This window comes from Grammomys surdaster, unplaced genomic scaffold (assembly GCF_004785775.1).
Source record: "Grammomys surdaster isolate TR1022 unplaced genomic scaffold, NIH_TR_1.0 126051, whole genome shotgun sequence".
In the NCBI taxonomy this organism is placed as follows: domain Eukaryota; kingdom Metazoa; phylum Chordata; class Mammalia; order Rodentia; family Muridae; genus Grammomys; species Grammomys surdaster.
The window spans coordinates 918,588-941,139 of NW_021620862.1; the positions used below are offsets into that span (position 1 = coordinate 918,588).

The 22,552-nt window shown below is 37.7% G+C and overlaps 1 protein-coding gene across 6 annotated transcripts in view; it reads right to left on the reverse strand.

Moving 5' to 3' along the window:
- Window positions 1-22,552, reverse strand: part of Rgs7 (regulator of G protein signaling 7) — a 397,879-nt gene that overhangs the window by 9,272 nt on the left and 366,055 nt on the right. For 3 of the 6 annotated variants that reach the window (XM_028755245.1, XM_028755243.1, XM_028755242.1), the window contains 5 exons: window positions 19,917-19,978; window positions 18,476-18,586; window positions 16,417-16,542; window positions 11,583-11,769; window positions 10,461-10,550 (listed from right to left, as the gene is read on the reverse strand). In XM_028755245.1, the coding sequence (XP_028611078.1) occupies window positions 10,461-10,550; window positions 11,583-11,769; window positions 16,417-16,542; window positions 18,476-18,586; window positions 19,917-19,978 (576 nt within the window). Of the gene's footprint in view, window positions 1-8,129; window positions 8,211-9,111; window positions 9,166-10,460; window positions 10,551-11,582; window positions 11,770-16,416; window positions 16,543-18,475; window positions 18,587-19,916; window positions 19,979-22,552 lie in introns of those variants that run through there. The other 3 variants (XM_028755240.1, XM_028755241.1, XM_028755244.1) reach the window with 3 other exon arrangements.

Here is a 22,552-nt window from a genome sequence, read left to right on the forward strand (position 1 = left end):
GAGAGACAGAGACAGAGACACACAGAGAATGGTTGCAATTCAGTTTTTGGAGGATGTGGTCACAGAATATGCATGTTCTTGGATACTAGTAACTTGGGGATGTGGAATGCTGGATCCAACTTAGAAAGGTAGTACATTAGAAATTTTAATCAAGGGAAACAATAAAACTTGGAGGAGAGTTGACATATATTATAACTTCAAGAGACTTCCCAGTGGTCATGTAGACATTGGTTTTGTATCATTCTGTGCAGTTACAGGAAGCAGAAGTAGAGGTGTTCCTTAGAGACCTCGGAAGAGTAGATGCTCCTGGAAACAAGGGCAGAACCTCTTAAAGATGGATTTGATGCCTCTGCCACCTAAACTTACCATGTTCCTGGACCTTAGGATTCATCAAATACAGTGAACTCATGGAAGAAGACTCTAGAGATTGGTCCTAGGTGAAGAGATTATGCTAAATTCCCTTGTAGTTCGATAATGCCATCTTTTTCTGTACTTTCTCTAAACACCTTGTAAATTTACTATTTAAAAGTAGAAAAGAGGAAGATTTCCCAATGAATTTTGTTTTATTTCTAGTATTAATAATATGTTCATTAGACAGTAATATGTATTTAAGTAAATACTCATTAATGGTTGGTTATTGTTCCCCTTTGTAATAACTGAGCAATGTCTATGGCACATTCGTGTGTGTGTGTGTGTGTGTGTGTGTGTGTCTGTGTGTGTTGTTGATGACCTAGATAAAATTAAAAGAAGATCTTTAATGCCAAAGTCATCTGTTTGATTTGAAGAAACAAAACAAATGAGAGCTGAACTTCTTTTTTTCTTCCTCTAGATTATAAAAGTTCGGTAGTTGGTTACAGTCAGTTGTATTGTTGTCCTTGCAATGGTTGCAGTCACAGGAATAATGAATGACTATGGGGTTGTCCAATAATTGTTCATGTCTCTCTTAGTCTCTGACTACTGGCAAACAAGAATATTACAGCGTTGAGACTGTCATGCTGTATGTACTCAGCAGAATTTGCCCAATCTAGGCTTGCTGTGTAGTCTGCCAGGGCTATGGAAGCCATGGTGGGACGTCTACAGATGCACTCATAATACTTCTAATTCTGTGAAGGTTTGCAATGTCTACAAGGAAGACTCTTGTTCTGCATTTTAAATGGTCTCCAAGAACAAGCACAGATTATAAAAAGTAAAAAATTACTCCTTCAGCGTTCCATCAGCAACAAGATGATTTTGATTTTTCTGAAAAATGTGTCACAGGGGAGTGTCAGGGAACATATATGACCCCATATGTGGTTTTAGAATGGATGAAAGAAAATGAGAAATGGGTGGCTTGGTCAAGGCATAAAACTGCCAAGTACATCGTCTTGCAAAGAAATATAATTGAAATCTGACTCCACTGTTAACGGCAATTAAATCTGATGTCACAATGAGCCCCATATTTATCTACTTAAGTCCCATTCACACTTTTCCCAGGTATATAAAATGCACTGAGAAGAGAATATGCACACCATTGTCCTTAGAACACTGACACATTTTTTTTTAACTTCTGCTGCATGCCATTTAGAGGTGATTTAGGCTTAATGACTTTAGACTGAGGCTGAGTTGACTATCTACACAGTATGTTGCCAGGTGCTGTGATGTTAAGAACTTATGTTCAATCAAACATTCCTTGGCCTTTCTGTTTCATTAAGTGACAGTTTAACCCGTGGATATGAGATGATATGAGATTCAAGCATACTGGCATCATAATGTAAGCTCAACAATCTTCAAATAAAAACAGTGATAATGAAAAATAATGTTGACTGCTTTATCACAATTGTGAATCCTAACTCAATTCAATGTTTAATTTCACTTTCCAGTAAATGCAGCTATGATACATTGCAGTAAATATGATGGTATTCCAAATCTTCCTCCTCCTTTACCTCTCTTACATAAACAGTCATGTTCGAGTCATAAGCACCTAATGTGTGTGTTAGGACAGTAACTGCTGATCCTGTAGAAGGAGCATCCTCTCTGCATCATCTCTGAGCTTTCCCACTGCAACCATCTGCAGTCCAAGAGGTGTGTGTGTGTCCACTGGGCAAATCCAAAACACAGTCTGGTTCCTTGATTGTCTTCTACACTTTGCTACTCTCAGTGGAAACCTCCATACTAGTCCTGGCTCAAATCTGTAGTGTCCTCAAGCCTTTTTCTAGTTTTGATCTTGTGGGTCTCTTACTTGGCCTTTAGTCCTTTTCTCTGTTTTCTTTGAGCTCCCAGAAAATCTCTGTGACTCACACTGAGGAAGTTGGTGGGAGCCTTGTTCTGTTCACTGGACAGTCAGCTTCCATAGGAAGAGAAAATCAATTTAGATATGCATGGTAGCAGCATCCCAAGATAGTAATCTGAGTCACTTCTGTCTTCTTCCAATTATGAACATGCTTAGAGCAGGTTCTATGTCTTATTACCTATGGGTTCCCAGTCAGAGAAGACAGTACCTACCCAGAGTAGGGACTCGATAACACTATTTATTTGTTAGAGGAAAGAACTCAGTGGTGGCTGAATGCATCCTACCACTGAGCTATAGATTTATCTCAGAAGCTTCCCTGATGATCTTCCCTGAGGTCTCTCAGCCAGCAGCGCAAACTCAGGGGTTTATACTCAGTAGAACAGAACTTAAGAAATTCTGATTCAGATTCTGCCTCTGGCACATGTGGCAACAACATGGACACTGTTCCACAGTCACACCAGCCCTCCCTTGGTGCCCCTGGGGGTGAAGTGGATACATTGTAGCAACATACCATTCACAGTTTGTACAACTTGAGTGACAATTTCAGAACTAATGGTGCTGTCAGGGGAGAATAAAGTTACTCTATCCTAACTAAATTATGCTACACGGTCCAAAAACAGTCTACCAATGGATTTATACCATGCTGCAGGGAAACTGGAATTATGTTCTCAGGCAAGTTATTACCACAACCAGTTTCACTAAAACAAGATGGATAGCTGTATCTGCCAACAAAATGATGAAAGAGAAAGAGAGATTCATAAAAAAAGAAAGAGGAGACATTAGTTCATTCTTGGTCAAGTTTGTTTTCTATTTGCTGGAGAGACACAAATGGCCAGTTGCTAAGTGTTCTTCACCAAAGGTGTCATAGCGATTTCTAACACAGTTTTTCCATCTTAATGTACCTGTCATCCTGCCAATAAAAGCCATAGCACTTTAGTAGAAACAAAATATCCACAAGACCTTCCTAATGGTGAATTCACAGGGGCACAGACATGAAACCCAAAGCTCTTCTCTCTCTACTCCTAGTCTGTTTGCATGCTCTGGTGGGTGTTTGTTTCATTAGGATGGATGTTCATGTAAATCAAGGATGGAACTAACTTCCTAGCAACTTTCTTGCTAGAACTATACTCAATAAGATAACCGTTGTGAGTGCTCTCTGTTTTCTCCCGGATTCATTGTGGTAGAAAATGGTACCATGAGAGGGGAGACCAAGGATAAGTAAGCTAATTTAATAAATTATAATTTAAGAAATGTTTTTATGGTGCTGAGTGTGGAACTCAGAACCTCACATATGTCAAGGAAAACGCTTATTACAAAGCTATACCTCTAATGGGCTATCTTTAGAAGAGCACACAAGGGCAGCACGTAACCCACAGGGACTCAATACATGTTGGTAAATGATACGAAGACTAGTATAATGGTTCGTACAGCAGCAGTATGAGAGCAACAGAGAAGAGGATACTAGATTCCCGGGTCAGGTTTTCTGTCTGTTATTTGTAATGATAAAACTATTTCTTTTTAGGCACTTCAGAGAACTTCCCTTAGCTTAGCCACCCTATGGTGATGAGAAGCCCAAACAGACAAGCCTCAACTAGGAATGCTCCATCTTAAACAGAAGGAAACTGGGGATGGGCAGAAAAGGGGACTGTACACACAGAGCTCACAACACTACTCAGGGCCTGACTCTTCAGGATAACAGAACCATGCTCCCCAAATGTTTACACTCTTGGGGAGATTACACAATATAAATTTTACACTTAATAAGAGCAACTTAAAAGTCATTTGTTCAAAGACTAGTGCCTCAGAAAACAAGGCAAGACCAACAGAAAGTGCCTGCAATTTTCAGCAATTGGGGAACCAGTTGGCAGGGATTGTCTTCTGCCATTAAAGTAAATAGTATAGTATAAGTGGCCTTGGGAAACAGATAAACATGAAGTCTACTCCTATCACCCAGAATGGATCGTTTTTTTATCACTGATGTGCAATCTTGGGTTAGAAAAAAAAAAAGGGACCAGGTACAAGATTGAGCATGTGAGAGAGAATGTTTCCTTATACGGTTATATTACAATTAAACAGTAAGTTCAATTTTAAATGAATATATTAAGAGAAGAAAACTCCACATTTAACTTGAAGGATATTTATCATATTTTGATCTTTAATAGAGATAAACAAATAAGGGAAGATCCAATTCAGGGTAGTAAGGTATAAAGATGGAGAAGCTCAGGTTCACCAGTTAAAATGATTTCTGAAACTCAGAAGGTTAAGACACAGAACTAGATTTCTTGCTGAAATGAATAAGCGTATCAAAGTTCAAGGCTGAAGAACATTTTACTGCTAACTCAGACTCTGCATAAAACTTGATTAAGAATTTCATTCACAACTGAGTGTAGTGATGAAACCCTGAAATCCTGTCACTCTGGAGATAAGGGCAAGAGAGTACAATGTTCAAGACAAGCCTGAGCTACGTAGGGAAATCCTCTTTCAAAAACAGACAAAGAAAACAAATTTACTCACTTTACTAAAAAGAATATTCAAGAATAACTAAGTTTTGAACCCTAGCCATTGTTTAATGCTTTATATTTTATCCTGTCACTACTTAGACTACTGTGCTACACTGTTAATGCAGATTTAATGCAGAAAGATCAACTTTTTTCCTAGCCTCCTGTGAAAACTGTCTCATAAAGTGTAAACTGGGTTGGTTATCTCAGTGGATAGTCTTTGTCAGTACATGTGAGGCCCAGGGTTGGTTCCCTAACACCAAAACCACAAAATAGAAATCCATCACAGCTCCTGACAATGCATTATAGTCCCCAGAAGGTACTGCAAAGCTTGGTGCTTCAATTTAGCACAAATAGGCCAGAGTAGAGGGCACAGTGTGACTCAGAAGGCCTTTGCAGTTTTTCTACTGATTCTTTAAAAGGCTCTAAAGATAACCAACTTCATTGGAATGGAGCAAAACTATTTCCAAAGGAAGGCTAGCTTAGTGAGTTCCTGGGAACTCATCACTAGCATACCCTAGTAATCATTTCTAAGTCCCTACTTTTTTAATTCAAAGCCAAGCTGATTCAATTTTCTCCTCACACAAATAACAGAGAGATGAGTCATGGGTACTTGATTTATGAACCTTGACAGATGGACTTGCTGATCAACCCTCATGTACTCTTTCACCTTATGTCCTCTCTTTTCTTCTTGGAGGCTTCAGTTGTAAATAGACATTATGGCACATGGTGATGAACTTGATGATAATGGGGGAAGGCAACACCTTTCACACTCAGTAAAACACATGCTCCATCGGAGAGGAGAATAAAGCCAACTTAATATGAATGACACTGGAGGGCAGGCAAGGACACATTGACCTTTGAGAGATGGACGTGAAGGGATTTCTCTAATGGTAAGAAAAATACAGAAACAAAGAGCATGCCACAAGAAATTAGTTGTTTTCTTTTCTTTCCCTTGAGACGACAATCCAATGTGAAGGTAATGCATAAATGTGAGTTATATTCACTCACCTGTTAGAGGACTAGTGGAAAGAACAAAGGGAGTCTGTTTAGAATAATAGGTTTAAAGTAAGCAAATTCTGCTTCCAATCCTGGCTTCAAACTCAACAATGAGTGAGTGATGTCAGGAAGAGGCCTTACTGGGAAAGCAAGATAATATCTGTCCAGAGGCACCCTGGTATTGTTGAGCATACAGACAAAAACCAAAAATATGAGGGGGAAGAGATGCCCTGAGAATGTTGAAGCTATGATGCAAGTCTGGCCACTGCTGTAAAGGTGGTTGCCTAGTGTGCTGGTGGGGCACAAAAGTAGCTTGGACACTAATGATGCTCCCTTAGTTTTGGGGAAATGCTGACTACAAAAACATTGACTCTGGGCTGAAAAAAAAGTGATAATTTCTTATCACCCAGGTTGTAAATATCCTATATAAAAACACTAAAGTAAACTAAGTTAACTTCCCTAAGAACACCATTGATCAGTAGTGGACGTGAGTTCGAAGGAAGCTGTGACTCAGTGGAAAATAGAAAGTAAGATTTTGGTCACAGACAGCTCCTTCATTCTATGATTTTGGGAAAATCATATTCCTTGAAGATGCACCTCCCCATGATAATTTTCACCTATAAGATGGGTTAATAGATATGCTCAATAACTCCCACTTTTCAGGGTCAGATCAGTTTATAGAACATAATATGCCCAATACAAAGCCTGTTGTACAGCAGGTATTCAATAATGGGTGTTGACATCTCAATTCCCCTAGGTTCACAGTGAGATCTGTTGACATGTGACTTCTCTGCTCCATTTCTGCCTTGGATACTATCCTCCATGTAGCCACCTGCACTTAGGAACCTATTTAAATGTTTACGCAAATTCTACCTTTCCTCTAATATGTCTCTATCTTATTTCTTACACTTTTTAATCATATCTCTTACACTTTTGTTTCTGTTGAAAATTATTCATCAATCCTATAATGGTCTCCTATAAAACTTATTATGTCAACACTTATGAGTCCCAGTACAGCTGCTGAACCAGAATTCATGTGAATTCAGGGAGCTTTTAAGATTTCCTTAATGATTTCTTCACAGTAACCCCTAAACAATATTCAACAAAAATGTCATGTTTTCTTTTCTCTGATGGAAGATGATTAATGCTATCTGGGGGGTCTATAAGATGATTAATGCTATCTATAAGTAATTAGTATGGTTTAAAATGTATGCTTGTGTGTGTGTGTGTGTGTGTGTGTGTGTGTGTGATAAAGAGAGAGAGAGAGAGAGAGAGAGAGAGAGAGAGAGAGAGAGAGAGAGAGAGAGAGAGAGATTGGCACTTCATGACTAGTGAAGTTCTATAACAGTTAATGCCATTCTTTCTGAGAGTCCTCCAACTATACATAACACTAACTCTTTCAGCACCAAGAAGAAGGAGTTTATCTTTCCCCTTACATACTGGCATCTTGTTTAACCATGAGGTACCTTTGAGCCAAACTCTATTCCTTCCACAAGTTCTCGAGATAAAGTACAGTGTTTGCAACATAGCCAGTAACTGTATATTTTTTGGTGGAAGGGAGAGTGAATGGATCAAGGCCAGCTTCCCCTTGTTCCTTATTGTTTTTGTTCTTAAGGTGCCCAGTGTGGACCATGTAGTACTACGTCAGAAATGTGGAAGTGGGTCAGATATAGGTTGGAGTTGGAGAGAAAATGTTTTACATCTCTTTTCTGCCTACTCCAAGTCATGTCACTATTTTAAATTTGAACACAGAAATTTCTATTGCAACTTTAAAAAACAATATTATTTCCACATTATAGTAGAAAAGAATTGATTGGAAATAGTTCTTCAGCAGTATACAGAGTATCGTACAGTATATTGTGGCTTCTTTTCTCAATAAAAATCTTAGAGAGATATTTTGACATTTTCTTTCTCCATTGTGACTTATGTGATATTTTAAAAGGAAACTCTACATTAAAGGACAGAGATTCCAACAGAGCCAGCCAAAAGTTTGTGAAGTTTTTAGTGAGGGTAAATTCTTGGAATCTTTCATTCTCTATCCTTTTAATTGATGCAATCACATTGACTGTTCAAAGTCTACATAGCTGTTTAAAGTCTTTCAAATACTCTGTGCAGTCATAATAGCTGTAAAGTGGGCTGGTATTTCCCACTGCGTGGTGAACCTTTAAAGGAAACTGAAAACAAACATTAAGTTTGTTGAACTCAGGTTGCTTATATCTCAGCACACGTAACTCCACTTAAGTTGACCATCACAACAAAAGCCACAGCACACCCACATACACACACAAAGAGCAGCATGGAGCTAACCACACGACTCCACAGATGATGCAGACAAACTTGAGTAGAAACCAAGATTCTTCTACCTCTTTTCATAACAGGTTAGTGCTGGCCCTCAGTGTTGGTGTACAGTTTTTATGGCATGGGAAAATAGGGATGTTTCTGCCCTATAAAAATAAATGTGTTGAAGTCTTTAGTTTGAGCTTACACAATGTTAGAAAGTTCCAAAGGTGCTGGCACAGTACAAAAAAAATCAAGATAAACAAAATAAAGATAACAGGAGAATCCAACAAACAAATATATATCACCAAAACACATGGCGAGAGGCTATGAACACTCTGGGAGGAAAGTTACTGATTTCTTAGATTAATGTGACAATTTCCAATACCTTTGAGGAAAATGGAGAACAAGAGCCTTATGCCAGTGGACTTTTTTTTTTTTTTTTTTGAGACAGGGTTTCTCTGTGTAGTCCTGGCTGTCCTGGAACTCACTCTGTAGACCAGGCTGGCCTCGAACTGAGAAATCCGCCTGCCTCTGCCTCCCAAGTGCTGGGATTAAAGGCGTGCACCACCACCGCCTTTAAAGGTCCACCAGTGGACCTTTTTAAAGGTAGGGAGCTCAGCTTGCTTCCATAACCACTTGGCTTTGAAATTCTCATTTGATCATTTTCTCTTTTCAAAGGTTGAAAGCACAGAACTTTCATTGTCTTAATCTTTTAAACATAATGAAGCGTTGAGCGTAAGAGCAAAATGTTGCATGCAGCTGTTGTTAATCAGGAAAAGGATACATGGAACACAGACACAAAGAGGAACTTATTCCTTCATTGTCTACACCATGCTAGACACTTCTTTCCAAACCTTAGATCAGCTCATGCGGTTGTTCCTGCATGCCAACTGTGTTTCTACTCTATAAAGGCTTGGGGAGAAAGATAAGCAGGAAGCAGGATTATGGGTTTCAATAGAGACAATACTTTTGGTGTCAAGGGATACAAGGTGGGCAATGGGACTAACAATAGGAACATTTTCACTGAAGATAACAATTGTAATTCCTCAAAAAAGTAAAACTTACCACATTCTGTGCAAATTTCTCAAGAGATGTTCTGCGATCCATTGAGTTTCCAGACTTAAACGTGTGGGGTAAGTGAAGGGAGTAGGGTGAAGGGAGGCAAGGGAGGTTTTTAAAGAAGGCAAGAAAAACAGAACAGAAAAAGACAGGATGATAAGACCACATATGAAGCCCATGCCCACACGGCAAAGGGGTCGCCGAGCGATGTATCTCATCACTGGACCCAAGTTCTTTGTTCATGATTTTTACCATTAAAAAAAAAAAACAAAAAATATATACTTGAGAAAACAAAATGGTGAAATTTAAAGCAAAATCAAGTTAAGCAGAAATGTAGCAGATGTGGCAAGCTTTTATGCTGACATTTGTAAAGCCTAAATAGCTGAAAATTTAGTAGGGTTTCTTTAGAATTGATTCCTAATATTCCCAGAAGGTTGAATTTCTGTTGATATTATTGATTTGATAAAGAGTTGCTTCAGGTTAGACCTTACTCAAAGGATGGAAATTTCACTTGATTCTATTTCTCATTAAAGCCTGTAGCTGTGTTGAATGAGTACTTGATATTTAGCTGCCACACTGAGCAGTGTAGCCACTTGGAACAATTTTAATTTGTAAAGGCAATGGACTATGAAAAATATACTCATTACTCCAAATGATAATAGAACTGTAGCTTGAGCTCAGAATTTTAAGAATCTATGTTGTGTTATCATTAAAAAATAATGAATGATATTGCTTTTTCTCTACAGATTTTCTATTTACTGTTGTATTGGCCATATAAGAGATTTATGGACAGTGAGACTGATTAAAAGATTAATTCATTAATGAAGTCTACTGTAACTCTTCCCAAATGTGCTCACCTACCATCTTTGTTTGAAATAGGTCTTCAAGATTCTAAGAAAATTGGATATAAGTCAAATGAAAATATTTATCTGTTAATATTATTGCACCTCATCAGCAATCCCTGAAAAAGGTTATTTTATGTTTTGCTATAAATATACATGCTAGTTTTGTAAGTTAACAAAACTAGCTTCAAGTATCAGCACCCTCTTCTTTTGTACTGGGCTTTTCATTTCCTTTAACTAGGAATGCTCAGGATTAACATTAAACATGAGGATAGCATAAATAGCCTTCGTAAAAAAAGGACAACTGCAAAAACAAATGAAAAATAATACACAGAGCAAAATGCAAACAGAAACAAAACCAATTTAAATGGTATCTAGAAAAGGATGGGTTTGGGGAAAGGTCTCAGAGAATACATACTTACCATTCCACTGAAACCCTGGCCCAGCAGAGGCATTTTGTCTGGTTAATTATAACTAGGAACTGAGGTCAGAGAGGTCACAAAGAGCCAGTACCTTTCTCTTTGCCTGTAGAAGTTCCTGGTAGGCACTAGATCTTATAAAGCGGGGGTATGAGTCACTCTTCATCAGCTTGTAAATGTGCTCCTGAAAAGAGAGAATGGATGAGGGGCTCCTCTTTCAGTTTAATGGAAGAATGAAACCCTATGATGTGAACACTCAGGCTGCTAAAGAACAAATGCAGAAGTAGCTAGAAATAGCAACCATGATGCTGATAAGAGCACCAATGCATACAGGACATTGGAATCTTTCAGTTCATCATTTCTTTCCCAGAGCAATGTTTATATTGGGCTTGGAGCTACTGAGGAGGAAAAAAAGAACATATGTGGTCATTTAAAACATAGAATTTCGTCAAAGGGACATTTAAAATAGCTTCAAATCAACATGACAGTTTATGTGGAACATTTGAGAATAGAAATAAGTTTGCTTTCTTGAAAAATGACTCCAAGCCCCAAAGTGGATAAAGTGACATTGGGTCTGCACAGTGGCTGGAGAGGATCTGTGCAACTATCTGCTGGGAGAATCAGGCAGCCCAGGCAGATCTTGCCCTTGGGACAATTCCATGATAAATCATCTTCCACGCCTACTTTAGCTCAGGGCTCATTCATGAAATTAGTTGTTGGGTTAGTGTAAGTGACAAATCTTCAATTCCTTGCCTTTTTATTTTGCTTGTATAGTGTCATGTTTGTCATCCTCATGCATTCAGATAAGCACTTTACTGACAAGCTACACCCTAGCCTCTCTTGTCTTTTACTGATGGATGTTGAGGGCAAAGAAGTCAAGCCAAGAAAAGAATACACTCAACTCAGACTCGATCTAACTCTGTGAGTTTCTGCTCTACCAGTTTAGGGGAACTTACATATTCTGCTGTCTTCCAAGTCTAGTGAAACATCAGTTGTACAGTACCACATCCTGTGAATGGCCATGTCATTCTCACACACAAACATTAAATTTATATTTTAAAAAATCCCCAGGGGATTAAACAATGACTTACTTTGAAATGTCTTTGTTCTGTCCTCAGTCAGTGAAACTTATTTTATGTTCAGTTATGTGAACTTTAAATACTGCAGAGCACTGTTGGCTTAGTGGTGGCTCTGAGAGCTTACACCATGTACTGACCTGAGCATCTTCAAATGTGTATCGTCCTGGTTCCTTCACATTCTGTGTGGTCTTGTCATAACTCTTAGAATCCAAATTAATGGCACTGGGAGCCCCAGGAGCCAGAAATTCTTGCCATATTTCCTGCACTCGAGAGGGGACCTCTCGGATGGGCCTTTTCTTCAGGTCCTCCACCGCCAGCCAGAACCTGCAAAACACCATGGCACCTGAGTGCTCTGAAGTTGCCAAGGAAAATTCTTGTAATGTTCACTCACTAAACTAACAAGCTCACTTTATCTTGAGATTCCAATATTAGACCCCCATTAGGTTTCTTTTTTCTCAATTGTCATATTCAAAGACATAAAAGTTCTTTTTCACTTGTTTTATTGTTTACGATTTTGATATAGGGTTTCAGGCAGTCCAGGCTGATCTTGAACTTCTTATGCTACTAGAGATGACCTTGAGCTCTTGATTTTCATGCTTCTTTCTCCCCAATATTCATAAACCCTTTAGTAGGAAAGATTGAAAACCACTGATATTCACCGGCTTTTATTAAAACCAGATGTGCCAGAGCTCTGATTCTAGTTTCAATTTCACTGAAGCAACACAGAAAGGGCTTTATCTTCAAGCAGAGCATTAACAAAGAAAACCATCCACACTGAAACAGCTGCAATGCTAGGAAGTACACTGGGGTTTCTGTAGGTAGTGTACACTAGACAGTCTGAGAATGCTGAGCTGAGAAGAGTTCTGATATAGAGGTATGTGGATGGAAAAATGAGATCCAGGGGAAGCTCTTCTACCTGTGCTGACATCAGAAATTAAATGGACCTGGAAATCTGTAAGGGTAAAGGAACCAGTCGCTGATGTGCTAATGTGAGTATGAACAGGCATATGTTGGTGCAGATACTATATTCTGAGTATTTGCAATCACAATAATCCCATAATGTGATGTGCTCTCCACTTTAGAGAGTACGGAACTGAAGATGTAAAGATTAGATGATTTATTGAAGGCTGGCCCATTCTTACAACCCCTCCTTCACACTGTTTCCCTAAAAACAGCATCATCTTCTATATTCTCATCGCTATTGTTGGCACCGTTGGCTTAGTTTGGTAAAATGGAGAGGGTACTACTCTTCCCTTAATCCCACTTTTCCCTTAATAGCAGCTGGATTCTAAGAGTGCCTTGACATTCCTGCATCTTGATTTCCTCATCAGTATAGTGGCATGAAAAAGCCCATTTCCAAGCCCATATCCTAGTTCCTAGAGAATTAGTGACTAGTTCAGTGATGTAGGTTACATAACTGTAAGAACATCTCAAAGTGCCTGGCACAACTTACATGCTTAATGATGAAATTCATGCTATTGCTACACTGATTTCACAAAAAGTTGGCAACAGAAGAAAGAGGGTGTGTTTGAACAGGTAGCAGAGTTAGATAAGCAATATCTTTTAACTTCTTCCATCCTGATAAATAGAGTAACATGGTCCCTCAATAGCAGGTCCTCTAGATCTTAGAGTCTAGAGACTGCTGCTGCTTGGATAAAGATGCCCTGAGAGTTGTTGTACTGCAACTTACAATCCTGCTTGCTGTCTGAATCACTGTGTCTTTACTGTGGAAACAGATACTTGTGTGGAAACCAGGGTATTGTTTAGACTTGGCGAAAGATGGACAGTAGATTTATACTGGTTCATAAGAAACATGAATGCTACTTCATGCAGTGTAACCTTGAACAAAATGCTGAACTGATTCAGACATGTCCTGATTATCTATGAAATAAGGTACAGATACTTACAATGTAAATTTTTATTATTAGATTCATATCTATCAAAATAATGAAGGAGAAATACTATAGTATTCTCAGAGAAGTATATATAAAACATAGTATACATTGGGAATTCAAGATGCTTTCCACAGCTGTGTATTTCTATCATTTACCTACATGTAATAAATAACATGATAAGCATATAATAGATAATTCAAGAAATACATATTCATATATATACATATGTAAGACATGTTTAATATTTATATGTGCATGTTTCTGTATATGTTATCCACATTACTATCAGGGTGTGTATGTGTATGTGTGGTATAGGTGTGTGTGTGTGTGTGTGTGTGTGTGTGGTGTGTTTGTATGGTTTGTATCTGTATGTAAGTGGTGTGTATATGGTATGTGTGTGGTGTATACATGTGTGTGGTATTGTGTGTAAGTGTGGTATTGGGTCTATGTGGTGCATGTGTATGTATGTATGGTATGTTGTATCTGTGCGTATTGTGTGTTTGTGTGTGTGTGTGTGTGTGTGTGTGTGTGTGTGTGTGTATGTATGTGTGTGTATCATATGTTAATGTGAATGTGCTGTGGCCGTTAGTTCTTTCTTTCCTTTGTGGGTCTCGGGGATTAAACTGATGCTACCAGGCTTACAAAAGAAGCATTCTTACTTTTTGAATTATATCAACAATCCAATCCAAATACCAGGGATTAAACCTAGAGTCTCACTCATACTACACAAGCCCTATGATTAAAATATGAACCATCACACTCAGACTTTTTTAACATAGATTCTGAGGATCAAACATACATCTTAATGCTTGTAGAGCAAGCACTTTACTAACCAAGCCATAACCTTAGCCCTGCTAGACATATGTATAATCTCCCCTCAGGAATATTAGTATGATATAGGTTTAACAAAAAAATTAGCAAAGTTGTAACAGAAATTATAGACTTGGCAGTGATCTGGTTCCTTCCTGAAGCACAGTGTTCACAGGCTACTCTGCTTCCCAATATCTTTGCTCTTCGGTTTTGGTCCAGCTGTCTTCTCATCACCCAGTTTCAGCCTCCGAATCATTTCTGCTAAGATGTCTGGGGTTGCTCTGTGTTACATATCCCTCTTTTCTAGCTGCTCTAAGGACTCAGTGTCAGCATCCCATCCCATGGGGCTACTTGTGTTCTTATCTGCAAACACCACTCAACTGTAGTTATGAGAATAGGAGCTTTTTTGTTGTTGTTAGAGGGCAATGGTAATATTTTTCTTTAAAAACAATAAGAAAAAGCAAACAAAAGAAGGAGAAGGAGAAGAAGAAGAAGAAGAAGAAGAAGAAGAAGAAGAAGAAGAAGAAGAAGAAGAAGAAGAAGAAGAAGGAGGAGGAGGAGGAGGAGAAGGAGGAGGAGGAAGGATAGGAGGAGGAGGAGGAGGAGGAGGAGGAGGAAGAAGAAGAAGAAGAAGAAGAAGAAGAAGAAGAAGAAGAAGAAGAAGAAGAAGAAGAAGAAGAAGAAGGTGGTGAAGGGAAAGAGTGAGAAAGAAAGAAAACAATGGGATACTCATCCTACCATACACATGTGTACTGAAATGTTCAAAATATCATTTCTTTGAGTTATTAATAATTCATTCTTGTACTTCATCATTGATGATGTAGGCTCAGGTTTGAAATTTTTCACTAGTATCCACCACCCCCCAAATCCCTAGGACTCTCCAAAATCCATAAAACAACAAGAAAGCACAGACAAAAATCTAAGACAAATATAGAGAAAATGAAAGGATTCCAGGTCAGACTGTGGTTTATCTGTCTAACTGTGTGACAGCAGCAACCTTTATGGCCATTTCTGATTATCTCCTAAAGAAATTCAACAGTTCTTTGTCTAGCTTAGTTCCCATGAAAAGAAATAAATGCCAATATCTTTCTATAAATGAATTTTACTGGGCCTAGTAAGACATGATAATGTAAAAACAAAATAACGGGTTTAAAAGGAACAGTGAATGAAGAATCTCACAATGGAAAAAAATGTTTCATGGACTGAAAACATTGTTTCCCTCGTCTTAAGCAGAGCTATGGACATCCACTGGGAACCTCTTGAAGTAGAAAATACTACAGCAGATGAGAATGATGTCTAGAGCCAGTGGCCAAAACAAGTGTCCTGGTCTCTTTCTCCGCTCCAGGCATCATTAGTCGCTACAGCTCTGTTGTTCTTGATCTTAGCTAAAAGGCTGATCAATTGCTCAACCGAGTTTAAAGGCACACAATAATAAAGCTTCCCTTAGATGTTTGGTCTAAGATCTTTGAGTTATTCACTCTCTTACTGAAGAAGTGAGACTGAAAGTTTATATTGAAAAGTAGGTGCTGATGTTTAAAATAACTGTACAAATACTATTGCCTGTTTTTGTAATTCAACTCTCTCCCAAGGCTCATGTCTTCATTACTATGGTGTGCATGTACTATAGTACATGTAGTACTATGTTAGAAGGCTGAGGGTTTTATCATTTGGTAAAGAAACATGATAGGCATATAGTCGACAACAAATATATATTATATAATCTTATATATACATGCATATATGTAAGACATATCTAATGTGTTTGTGTGTGTGTGTGTGTGTGTGTGTGTGTGCTTGCACTCTGCTTTCAAGACCTGCATGATATGAACAATCTCAGCAACACATTTCCACTGGCCACTGCCTTGACCTGAATTGCTTTGCCTTGCTTTTCCACCATGAAAGTGTAAAATTTCCTGAAATTGCCAGACAAAATAAGCCTTTCCTCCTTTGTTTCTGTTGGACACTATGACATGAACACTGACTAATACAGTCATTTTCTATTTTGTCAAAATATCAATTTGGGAGTTCTAAAGTTAAAGTTCTAAATTTATATTGCCAACAAATTCAGAGGCATTACAGAAATAAACAATGAAAGGAGATGATGATGATGGATGCTTCTGTCCTGCTACTCTTTCTTCCATCTTTAAGTGGCAGAGATGAAATTTGTTTACATCATGTGATACTATGAGAGTGACAGGTCCATTCCGTCTAAAATAACTAGGTACAGCAGTGTCTCTTTGACTCACAATGACAAAACATCACTTACCTTAAGTTCTCTGAGCTGAATTCTGATTCTAGAAACTTAAGGAACTGCTCTCTCCCAACTGGGTCCTTCAGTGCCTCATCCATGCCAAAACCCCATCGTTTTACCCTCTGTTGACTTGGTTCTTTGCTGTGAAAGAGAAAAACAAAGCTAAATATAGTCCATCTATTACAATAACATTCTTGGGGGTGGGTAAGGACACTTTGGAATCCTGGCTTGCTTGGAGCTCATTTTGTAGCTCAGGATGGCCTTGGACTCACAGAGATCCACAGATCCCAAGAGCTAGAATTAACATATGTGTCATCATGCCTGGGGCAATTCCTATTTTCTTTATTATATATACCACAGAAGAATGCCTGTCTTTAACTTATCTTCTATAACAGTACTGTATTACCGACTGGCTATTCTTCACAGTGAGGAATGTGTTAGATTAATACACAATCTAACCCTGAGGAATCATCTGCCACTAAGAGGCTGAGGGGAGTCTTAGCAACTTTATGAGACTGGTATCCCTTCTCTAATGTTATAGATAAAGCTAGTGTGTAAAGAATTATAACTTGATGCCATGTCATACAAAGAGTACGGGACAAAAATCTAGCCACTGTTACCCAGAGCCCCATTTCAACCACTATACAGTGGTGTAGGTCTTCCTTGGAATAATGCATCAGTGCCTGGAGGGCCTCATTACTACATGTAATTCTACTGCAATTAAATATGAAATCATATTTAATTAGATTTGGGGGCTCTAGCTTTTTATATATGCGTATATGTATATACACATTATGTGTATATGTGTGTGTGTTTGTGTATGTGTGTATATGTTTGTGTGTGTCTGTTTATAAATATATGTATAAAGGCTGTGACTAAAGACTTCTGAATTGTAGATGTTTAAGATCAATGGCAGGATACAAGAGAAACGGCCCAGAAATACAACCTGTATCCATGTGTGGTATTCCCAGTATGTAGTATTTAGTCCCAATGTCTAGGAGGTAAAGGTAGAAGGATAAGGAACTGGAGATCATCCTTTGCTATCTAATGAATTGAAGGCCAACATGGGCTACAGGAGACTCTGCCTAAAACAAAACAGGTATCCTGTTGAATATTATTACTGTCTTTGTATAGAGATATGCGATCACTCCCGAATGAGCTTCAAGACTGGTGCCACAATGCCCCACAGAAGTCTCCAAAGAAACCTGGAGTTCTACCTTGTGCCTGGGTTTTTAAAAGTCTGCTTCTCTGTGTTTCTGATGAGTTCATATGTTTTTAAAATGGAGTTTATATAAGCATGTTTGCACTGGTCTTAAAGAAGTGTGGCTTCACCATCAATTTTGACTGAACACAGGCCTGAGTCACTATGTGAATTTTCAAGTGATTTAATAGCAAGGAGCTGAATTTTAAAAACTGCAGATCTGATTTTGACTAACTCATATTTAAAATATTATCCATAATGTTGGGCCAGTTCATTCAGCAATATAAATTTATTTCTAAAATTAAATTTATGTTTTGAAATCTATTAAAATTCATACATATTTATATTTGAATTTGATTATATATAATATGTAAAATTTTCAAGTACACAGTACATAGATATCAATTGTCATCTTACTGTCCAACAGCACATCAGAACTTCTACTCCCCATAAGACTGTTATTTAAAGTCCATTGAGCAACCTCTCCTTGTGCCTCATTCTACTTACTTCTCTCAGCCTCTGTGAACCACCACTTACTCTCAGTTTAATCATTTTTATATTTTGTAAGAGCATGTGGTTCTCTTCTGTCAATGTCCAATTTATTTTACTTAACATAGTGGTTTACATCTCCATCTTTGTTTCCAAGACTGGATTCTACCCATTCTGATGGCAGAACAGCACTCTAGAAACAGGGCAAATCTAAGTGTAGAAGCCGATGCCTAAAAATCTCTTTTTGACCAACAATGCTAAATCATGGAAAATAGAGCAGAGGAATATCATCTTTCCAAGGAGTCAGCTCTTGATTCTGCTATTTATTTCATGAACATTCTTAAATAGTTGACATAGTCAGAAGGAAGCAACTATAGTCTTTACCTTGCTTCAAGTTCCCAGAAAGTCGTATCATCTGAGAGCCATGGGTTGGAAGGATCAGGCGGTACAAGAAACGGGTCATACTCTACATACTGTTCCGTATAACTTAGTAGACTAGGGAAAAAACAGAGAAGGAAAAAACAAAAACATTTCCAGCTTCATTTTTTACCCTGAAGTTATTTCTGGTTTAAAGTGAGGGAATCAATAAAAATGGTGGACAGGGGAATCCACAACCACTACATTGGAATGGAATCGAATGGTAATTACCATGTTTCCACAACCCACGTGCAACAAGTCTCCATGGTTCTGGCAGATAGATCAGGATTCTACTTCCCAGCCTTGAGCATGGGAGTGAATAAGCTCCTCTAAAGATCGCATGGTCCACACTACCTGAGCAGGAAGTACAAAGATTCATTCCAGTCCTGACTAGCCAGAACATTCAAAGTCAAGTTGAGGAAAGAATTGGAAGAGATTTGTTTTTGTCTCAAATACAGATAGAAATCACTGGCTAAAATTACTATTATCTTTTGGTACCAAAAAAGGAAAAAAGAGATGGATAACGCTGCAGAAAAGAGCTTGGTAGACTCACTAAGCAAACAGCACACATTTTTAAGAATAGACTTTTCTTTTCTAAGTTACATCCTCTATGCAAAGATAGGGACCCAAAGGATGTTCATAATATCCATGTTTTGCTTCATTTGTTAACAATCCACATCGAAAAGAAATAAGCCATTGGAAGTTTTAAAGTTCACTGAACATTTGATGTTGTTTTATTTTCACAAACATAGATTTTTTTAAATTAAGAAAATATGAATCTAAAATCTGAGTTTAATTCCAAATCTTAACATTTACAAAGAGAGTAGATTATGAATGTTAAAAATGAATTTACAGAGTCACTAGGTTGCCAAATACGAGCCAATTAAGTTAAAAGGTTCTTTTCTTCCACTAGGAGTGAGAAGATACTACTCCATGAACCCGATTCTTGGCTCCACAAGGATTAGACTTCTACAGTGTCAGAAGATCATTATTCTGTTGTCTTTCAATTATGACAAAAGACTTCTGTAAAAGTTTGTTCATAAGCAAAAATAAGACACACCCCAGCAAACGTCTCAACAATTTATTCCACTCCCCTCCAATCACTTGCCTCACATCTTTAACACAGTTGTCATATGACTACAGTTTATAGCATGGAGTTAGAAGGATGGCTCAGTGGTTAGGAGTACTGGAGGCTGTTATAGAAGCCCTGGGTTCGATTCCTATCACCTGCATGGTGGCTCACAAAATCCATAACTCTAGTTCCAAGAGACCACAATGCCTCTTCTGGCCTCCATGGGTACTAGTACACACATGCATAGACATACACACAGACAAAACACCAATGCACATAAAATAAAAATAAATACATCTTTGAAAGTAAATTATGTTGATAACTTGAAATACTTACCTATCAGCAACTTTTGACATTTTTAACCGATGTCTATCTAACTGTATTTGCCAGTATTTTATCTAAAAGAGAGAGTTGGTGACATAGTTACATAAACAATGGCATCTCAGTTCCCTAAGTTTTAATCCTTGCTGAGTACATTTTTTAGGAAAAACACTTAAAGCTAGGGGAAAAAAAAGCAGAGAGCTATGAAAACGTTAAATAATGTGTGATCTATTTGAATGTAATCGTTACTAGTAAAACTTTAGAACAATAATACATTTGAATACAGTGCTTGCTTCAAGAAAACATAACTATTTGAAATGTTCTATGGAGATTTTAAACATTCATGATATAACAACATTCAAAATTCCATTATTCTACAAATATTTTACATAAAGCAGATGTACCTGTATTAGTTACCATGATTTTTAAAGTAAATTTTATATCTTTTTACAATCCCAAGAAAGATATAATATTATATATTTTGAAAGAATTCTTATCAACTCATGACACGTTTCTTTCTTTCTTTTTTTTTTTTATGAAGCACCAATTTTCTTTCATTCTAAATGTTTTAAAAAATCATGAAATTTCAAAAAGACTAGAGAAATTTTCCAGTATTACATATTATAACCACTATGAATTTTGTGTTTCAGGTACACACACACACACACACACACACACACACACACACACACGTCACGTCTCCTGAGTCACTGGATAAAGTTGATTTCTTAATGTGGCAAACAAAAATTTGAAATATATTCAAATAAGTTATTTATTTCTATAATTCCTTGTGCTTCTTGCCTAATTCCTGGCTCATCTTGATTGCTTCCTCCAGGGGAGCATCACTGAATAGAATCATGTGAGTGCTATGGCCCCTTGTCACCTGTTGGATTGGAAGCCAGTGGTGCCCTAAGCTGGAATCTGATGCCTTCAACAGAATTCTCAGGAGATGGAGCCCAGAGCCAGGCTTATTGGAAAGCACAGAAGCAATAGAATGATTTATTGAACTCAGTTACTGAATCTCCTCTCATGCTTTGTTGTTTATTTCCAGTTGTTTGGTAAACAGATATAGAAATTCCAGTCTCCAATCTTACTTTCTATCTCCCGTCTTGACCCCTCGGGTAGACCAGATTTTCTAGATGGCATGACATAGAAATAAGGGTTAAATGAGGCATGATCCTGGTCCAAAGAGTTCATCCTGGGGCTGGTTTTGGTTCTGTAACACTATAGCCATTCAGGCTGCTTTAGTTTAATCTGGTATTTAAGTATCTGTTATTTAATCCAAGAAGCAGAAAGAGCTTGTCCTAGTTTGCTTTTTTTTTCTATTACAGATATTATCCCCTTTCCCCATTTTCTCTCCCTAGAACCTTGTATCCTATACCTCCTCTTCCTTTATGCTTTTATACCAATTTGATTACATGCAAATATTAATGTCAGTTCTAGGTTGAGGAACTAGCAATACAATAGATGCAAACAGTCAAGGAACAAGCAATACAATAAACACAAATAGTCAAAGAAAAAACAAGGCATTAAACCCAATTAGGTGAACACTCCCATGATCACTGTTTCTAAAAGCTTATCAGGATGACCAAAGTATCTGAGCCTACTTCCCTATCCTAGCCCAAGGTTATTATCATGTCTGAAAACTTCCTTGTTCTAGCCTAAAATTTAGACTCCTGTCTGAAATTACTTCTTTGTTCTAGCCTCATATTTAGATTCCTGCCTGAGAGTACTTCTTTGTTGTAGCCTAAGATTAAGATTTCTACCTAAAATTACTTCTTTGTTCTAGCCTAATGTCAGATTCCTACTTGAAGCCTACTTCCTGTGACACATGTTTCTAAAAATATACAATCGAACTAGTTTAGAAAAGAAATCTCTGTAAAACATTCTTCTTATAAATTATAAGGAAATTATCAATATAGTATAAAAGTGAACATTGACTTTGATAAATCACAGTGCAATGAAATATGAGTGAAAACAAATGAGGGAAGAGGCATCCCTCTGATGCCTAACTAAGAAAGGCAGATATGATTTGTTATAAGAGTTTGGCATTTCCTTTGAAATATTTCATGGAGACAAACTGACTTTTAAAAGAGACAATACATGTTGTGGTGACCCACCAGTGTTGATAATGACAAACTTTAAAAGGTTATAGAAATCAGTGCTGCAGAAACCAGACTACCCACACTGCTGTGGTGATCATGTCAACGAAAAAGTAGGAAATACCACTCTGCCTCCAATCTGCTGTCTTTTTTAAGATAAGGATTTGGAGTTCAAAATAACTCTTTATGACCAAGACACCTCTAAGTCAGGTGTTGGCTTGCAAAAATTGTCTGGAGGCAAAGACGGAATAAATTAAGGAAGAATTTTGAAAAGTGTTCCATATATTATATATTTTGAGTCATGTCTTAGAATCAGACCAGGGCACACATGTACACATGCAGTACTACTGTAAATTGATCTGCATGGTCTTCCATAGGCCAAGTAAACATACTACTAACTGAGCCAAACTTCTACCCCTTTGGTTAAAGTTCTGTTTTGTTTTTGAGACACTCTGTGCTCCGAGAACCTATGATCCTCCTGACTTCATCTGATGAGAGTTGGAATTATAGGCATGTACCACCACGTCTAGCTTTTATTACCTTTTCATT